Source organism: Lactuca serriola, chromosome 5, assembly GCF_051521515.1.
Source record: "Lactuca serriola cultivar US96UC23 chromosome 5, Lser_US96UC23_V15, whole genome shotgun sequence".
Lineage (NCBI taxonomy): Eukaryota > Viridiplantae > Streptophyta > Magnoliopsida > Asterales > Asteraceae > Lactuca > Lactuca serriola.
This window is the reverse complement of record NC_136412.1, coordinates 125,473,042-125,480,200: the sequence shown is the minus strand read 5'-3', so window position 1 is coordinate 125,480,200 and position 7,159 is coordinate 125,473,042. Positions and strand designations below refer to the sequence as shown.

The window sequence follows — 7,159 nt, the reverse complement described above, 5'->3', positions numbered from 1 at the left end:
ATTATAGTTTTATATAACTAAAAAATCTCCTAATTAATAATTTATTTAAAATAATTGAATAATAACTATGAATTTTCACTAAAAAAGCTTAATTAATTTTGTAACAGTGGTTCCCACGGGTTATAAACTAGTGAATAATAAATTCTTCTCACATACACATTTTGGAAATTAATTCGTGTTTTCAAGGTAATGTATACACGTTCTATCAAAGTAATAAGTGACCAAAGAAATCATTGTTCTTTAATTTCTTCTAGTTTCTATCTTATAATTATTTTTTTTAACCGACAAATCTAAACTATTTCAAAGCTAACACTTAATATCATCTACGTTCATGTCCGTACTTGAACCTCGATCTCAAAAAAAAAAAAAACAGAACGCCACCTAATATGGTGGGCTCTTGTTTGTATGTTATTTCTTTCACAAAAGCCAACGTACTCTACATTGAATTGGCACAACATTATTTATTACTACCATAATCACCTACTACATGTAACATGAGCTGTGTACACTACATATGTAAATCTTATGTTTGGACCAAACAAGTTCTTAACTGAGACTGACTGACAGATTATTACATTCCTTTGGAATTTCTTTGTATTAGGTGCAAGTTTTTAATAATGTCTATTTGAATAGAAGGTAAATGCATCTATATTGTAAATAGAATGTAAATACAACTAGTAAATAGAACGTAAATACAACTAGTAAAAGAGGTTGACTCTCTACAGATGTACTCACGTCATTTCACACTCTTCTATCACAAAGTGATCAACAACAATATCGTTTTATCTTCCAAACACAAATTTGCACAAAGAAAAAAAATTAGAATTTAAATGACTAAAGGCTAATAACATGAAACTCATACATGGATAAAGAATTCATTTGGTGTTGATCTACTATCGCCTTGTGGTCTTCTTGTAAAGCACATAAATCGAGAGCCAAACAAGCAGTAGAAGGGTTATGGAGGATATGAGCGACAGAAGAATAGACGCTGCAGAGTGGAAGCAGAAGGAATCGTACGTGTTGCAGATCTTGCTCCATCCGGTATGAGAGTTCCCTTTGAATCCAATATATGCGACTCCTCCTGCTGCTCCTGTGGCTGCAGCCACAATCCCCAACAACAGCTACAACAAATCCATTGATTTCAAGTTAATTAGTTCACTCTTTGCAAAATTATAAACAGATATCTTCCACTACCTAGCTAGGCTTACCTAACCTCAATCGAAAATCTTACACCTAAATCAGAAAAAATTCATTCTTATGAATGATTGATACATATCACTTATAACATGTATTGGTAGTCATTTTGATGAGCTACCTTAATTAATTTTCTATGGATAAGTTTGGTTGTAGTTCTGCTAACATGCAAATAGGTAGATTGTGCACCTTATAATTGCATTTATTTCGACAATTACTATTAGGATATATAAGAAATTCATAATTATCTTCATACAGATTTCGTTTTCTCAAATTTTATTAAAGGGTTAATGAAAAGAGTATGGTTCAAAAACTTACAGCATCGAACATAACAAAATGAAACTGCATTTTTGCGGAGCATCCACTGGGCTTCATCGCTGACAAAAGCGATAGCACAGCTGTGATTATGCTGTACAAGCAAGCCACCGAGAGTGCAACTACAAAGTATCTGCACCATAAAAACACATCCAGTAAGCAGCAACTCTATAACTGATCATAACTATTAATGGTTCAATAAGCTCATTAATTGATCAATCTGGTTTGTTGAAGTGATGTTATAACTTACATGAAAGCTGGGGAATGCTGGAACTTTGCAGGCAATCGTATTGCCAAGCCTGGTGCAAGTGGAATTAGTTTGGTTTGGTTTGAAGTTACCATAACAATGAGTGAAACCAAGGCTGTTAAGAAAAGCAAAACCCTTAAGGCCACATCAATTAACGGACTGCAATCACCCTTGTATTCTTGTGGTGGTGCTGATCTCTTTAATGGTTCCTCGGCGGCTGTAGCTGGAGAAAACGTGGTGTCATAGGATGCCATGGCCACCGGAAAATGGAATCACCAAATTTTGTGAAGGTGTGGTTGGGTGTTAGCTACAGAAGGCAGATTTATAGCAAATTTTGGTCAACTGATTTGGCTCAATATTACTTTCATGCTCATTCACGTTTATGGGATATTTACATAATTACATTATATATTATATATTATATATAAATCCAGACTACAAAGTAAAAACCATAATACTGATAGTAACCGATAAGTAGTTATATTTTTTGAAATGATGAAAAATTATGACAAAGTGCACAGTTTCTAATATGAGTTATATCAGGTGCACTATAAGTTTTTATACACATTTAATAATTTTGGGTTACCAAAAATATTCCCTCATAAAAACGATTTGGATATTTATTTTCATTTAAATATCCAAACTAATAAATAATTGTTTCGTCATCATCTAATACATGTCACATTATATTTTTTTAATTTTTTCAATTTCATTTAAATTCACTTGGCAAATTGTTGTTTTTTTTGCTTTGTTATTAAATCTAAAAATATAATAAAAAAAAATAAGGAAACTTAAATGTCTCCATAAATTCTCACTTAGGGACTGTTTGTTTACCTCTTAATTGCAAAATTAACAGACAATGACTTAAAATTTTAGATTCAGAACGTTTGTTTGTGTATTAATTTTTACCTCTTAAAAATAAAAATGCTTCTTATTTTTTCAGATAGAAAAGAAAGTCTGAAAAATAAAAATGAGAGGTGCATTTCTATTTTGCCCTTGATCGACTGCCTCTTTTCTTTTCTTCCCTTTGGGTCTACTTGCTTCGCATCTCTTCTCTTCAGCACCTAACAGTGACGCCACCACTGAAGACACCACCGACAATGCCTAGAGATGACGCCAGCAGCGCCGCCTTCCTCCTTAAACCGGCCTCATCGTTTCTTCCTTCTATTCAGCCAAGTCGACAACAAGTATTTTTTTTTTTCAGTTTTTTCCCTCTGTTTCTTCCTTTTTTCCCTTCAAATTCATTGGTCTCTTTGTTTTCTTCCTTCTTTCTCCTCAAAGATGAAAATCAAAAAAACGAAATTGATATGCTATATTTTCTGATTTGTTCACTCGGATTCAATATTTGATGTTATGCTATATTTTGATGTTATATGCTTGATTATGATGTTATATGCCCAATTTTGATGTTATGCTATATGCTTGATTATGATGTTATATGCCCAATTTTGATGTTATATGATCGATTATGATGTTATATCCTTAATTTTGATGTTCATTCTTGATGTTATGTTTGATTTTTTATACTCATATATTTATGTTTAATGTTTTTATGTTTGAGTATTATGCTGAAATGTTGTTGCTGACAAGTTTTGTTCTAGATGTTATCATGAAATATCCATTAGTTTTGTTGAATTGTGTATTTCTTTTCTTGAAAAAGTTGTTGAAATGTGATTGCTTGAATTGTTGTTGATATGTGTATTTGCAATGCTTAAGTTGTTGCTAAAACATACATTTTTTTTTGTTGAATTGATCAAAGAAATGGGAGAAAAGAAGGATAGGATTAGTTGGAAGGTTGAAGGTGTAGAGAAAACGTTTCTAGAAGCTTGTTTACGTGATGTTACGGTCAATGGATGAGAAGGGAGTAGTTTGAAAGCACTATCTTGGAGGAATGTAGCTGAAACATTAAAAATTAAACATAACTTTATTGCCGACCAAAAACAAATTAAGAACCGCTATGACTCCCTAAAGTCAAAGTTTGGTGCATTTTTTAATTTAAAAAACAAAACCGGCAATGTGTACAATGCAAACAAAGGAGAATGAGAACTAGAATAGAAGGTATTTTGTTAATTTATAAAATCCAGATTATCATGTTTAAATAATAAAATATTTTTTCCAAACAGTCAAACAAACATGTGGATTCATTGAAACGAACACCACTACCGTACCCCGACCTTTGCACCCAGTTGTTTAAAGGCGCGACTGTGACAAACATTTATAGTTGGGGGCTAACTTCTACCATTCCCCATCCTACACAAGAGTCAAGCCAATATAGTTTACATGACTTTGACGACATTGATTGCATGACTAAAGCAAATGACTCCTTTTCCTTTTTCAGTGCCAAGAGATATAGTCATTGCTTGTTTTGCAGTCCGTAATTTCATAAGAAAATGCGATATTCATGATGAGTTATTTATGGCGTTTGAGGAGAAGAATGCTCGAGCACAAGGGGGAGAGAATGATGGCCAAAATGTACACGATATGGAATGAGGCTCACAAGGAAATGAATACATGGATAATTTACGTGAACAGATTGCGAATCAATTAGGGTAAAATTAAATTTGTAGGATTTTCTTTTGATTTTAGTATGATTTTGTGGATTTAAAAATATTTATGTTTGATTTGGATTTGTGTTTAATTTTGATTTATACTAAATTTGGATTTTATATAGTGTTTATATTTTTTAATATATATTTAAGAAATTTATTTTTAGGTTATTTTCTAAAATTCAATAAAAAAATAAAACAGAAGGGTAAAATGGTCATGTTAATAATTCAATACAGCAACTCAGATGTCCTAATCAAACAACATATTAAACATCCAGCTCTTAAAATTTCAGACCCTTTTAGAAATTCAAACTTCTTAAAAATTCAGATCCTGCCAAACAGCCCTTACTTTGTCTATTTATTAAATTCAATTTAAATTTAAATCAACCTTCCTAATTAAAAAACATAATTTTTGACCAATCTATTTTGAATACATGATAATTTGCAAAAACCTTACAAAAGTTGGCTCAATCACAACTAATATTGATATTCTTTCAAAATTCAGTTTTATAAATTATTAAACATGTAATGCATAACAAAATATTTTAATTTTTTTTATAAAAAAAAAAAAAACTCGTGTATTACACAAGTCTTATATCTACTACCCTAATAAATGATTTTTTTTTGCCAAATGACATGTTCTTTTTTAGTTTGACACATGTCATTTTGTAGGATTTTTTGACTTTTTCTTTTCCAATTGACATTTTCTTATGCTTTTAATTTTCTTAAATTTAAAAATAAATTCCACATTTTATGCAGTTTTATTTATTTTATGTAGAATTATTAAATTAAATTTCAATTCTACTTAACAAATTAAGGTCTTTTGCCACATCTCATCGTCTAATTCAATATATCACATGACATTTTTTTTTATAATTTTTTCAATTTAATTTAAATCCACTTGGAAAACTGTGGTTTTTTTTTGGCTTTGCTATTAAATCTGGAAATATAATAAAGACAATAAGAAAACTTAAATGTCTCTATAAATTCTCAATTAATTTATCAATTAATGTATTAAATTCAATTAAAATTTAAATCAATTTTCCAAATTGAAAAACATAATTTTCAGCCAATCTCTTTTAAATTCACGATAATTTGCAGAAACATGACAAAAATTGATTCATTCACAGCTAATATTGATATACTTTTCCAATTCAAATTTATAAATTATTAAATACGTAATACTTAACAAAATATATTAATTAAAAAAAACATGTGTATTACTCGAGTCTCACCTACTACCCCAATAAATGAAAATGTTATTTTTTTTTGTCAAATTGTATGTTCTTTAGTTTAACACATGTCATGTTGTAGGATTTTTTAATTTTTTCTTTTTTCACTTGACATTTTCTTGTGCTTTTAATTTTCTTAAATTTAAAAATAAATTCCACATATTATGCAGGTTTATTTATTTTATGTAGAATGATTAAATTAAATTTCAATAACCATACATTAAAAAACCTATTGTACAACCACAAATTAGGTAATAATCAATTATTCAATAATTTAATATTTACAACTATTGGAATTGTAACTTATACAATAATTTCTTCAAAACAAAAATGTTATGGAATACAATTATTAACAAAGAAAATAGTTTTCATAAGCTTTTATTTATTAGTATATATATTGACAAACTTGCTTTATTCAATATATCTATAATATTTATGTAAAAATATTATTTTAAAAAAAATACTTGATGTTTAGAACTTTATATTAAATCTTTTTTAATAAATCCGTGTAATATACGACTCTGTCACCTAATTGATTAATTAACGACTTTTAGCGCAGCTGTATCAGATATATTGGAAATGTGTCCCTTCCTAAATGGTTGAGGTTCAAGTTTTGTGGTGGACAAAAAATATAAAATTAGAGTATGTTTAATGAATTTGTGTTTGCCCTATACAAAAAACTGAATAAATTAATTAAACATTGTTTATAACTTTAAATATGTAAGCCATCTTCATTTTTTAACATTATTATCAAGGTAAAACTTAAACCTTATAAATGATCCAAACCACACTCTTCTAATAAATAATAATCATTGATCCGTGGATGTCGTATTCAACGTTATCTAAGTTATGTAGATGATCGATAGATTATCATTTAATTATATAATGAAAGAGTTGCTTGAACGGAATCTTATATTGATAGTCTTCTATTTCTTTGATAATATTAAATTTGAAAGGAAATTTACGTGTCAACAATCTACAAAACAATGGTGTTTTAATGCTTATTTTTATGCTTCCACCACGCAAAAGATCAACTTTTCACAATCGGAGAAAATATGAAGATATGTAAGAAAAATAAATTGATGAGAAGCAAAAATGAAACATGATATTTATTATTTAATTTTTTTTTTTGAGACTAGATCCATTTAAATAATTAAATTTAAGAGAAAGCGGATACATCTTTAACAATTTCCAATCCATCGGATCACCACTTATTTTGAAGGGATTTTCTAATATGTGCCCTAAGGCACATATAAGAGGTATTAATTAATCATAATTATTACCATAATTAAATGTGAAATGCATTAATTATGGAGATTATTAATGAATTTTATATTTAATTATGGTAATATTTCTTATAATTAATGTACTGGGGGAGGATTTGGGTTGGGCTGAAACTCATTTGGCGTCTTGGTGCATGTCAAGTTCAGTTAAGTGTGTGTTTTGGTGTGTGTTTTCTTCACCTGGTAGACATTTTTCTAGGAATATAACTGATCTTGGCATTTCTTTCGGGTTCCTTTCTAGTGTGTGGTGTCACAAATTCGGGAGGGTGGGTATTTCTACCTTGGCGTGTATTTTCTCTTTTCTGTTTGTTTCTCTTGCAGGGTCTCTCAATTGGTCACTTC

The 7,159-nt window shown here is 29.4% G+C and overlaps 1 protein-coding gene across 1 annotated transcript; it reads right to left on the bottom strand.

The window, feature by feature from the left end:
• Positions 1 to 624: 624 nt before the first annotated feature.
• On the bottom strand, positions 625 to 2,064 carry LOC145052937 (CASP-like protein 1). The gene is made up of 3 exons (XM_079000869.1): positions 1,760 to 2,064; positions 1,513 to 1,642; positions 625 to 1,121 (listed from the first exon to the last, which is right to left on the bottom strand). The coding sequence occupies exons 1-3, from the start codon at positions 2,008 to 2,010 to the stop codon at positions 894 to 896; spliced, it is 609 nt and encodes a 202-aa protein (XP_078856995.1). The 5' UTR covers positions 2,011 to 2,064; the 3' UTR covers positions 625 to 893.
• Positions 2,065 to 7,159: the final 5,095 nt, after the last annotated feature.

Excerpts from the sequence above, each read along its gene's own strand:
- LOC145052937 (XM_079000869.1), bottom strand. The coding sequence starts at position 2,010 with ATGGCATCCTATGACACCACGTTTTCTCCAGCTACAGCCGCCGAGGAA. Across the intron at positions 1,643-1,759 it reads CAGCATTCCCCAGCTTTCAT|ATACTTTGTAGTTGCACTCT; the intron begins GTAAGTTATAAC and ends TTTATGGTGCAG. Across the intron at positions 1,122-1,512 it reads ATTTTGTTATGTTCGATGCT|CTGTTGTTGGGGATTGTGGC; the intron begins GTAAGTTTTTGA and ends GATTTGTTGTAG.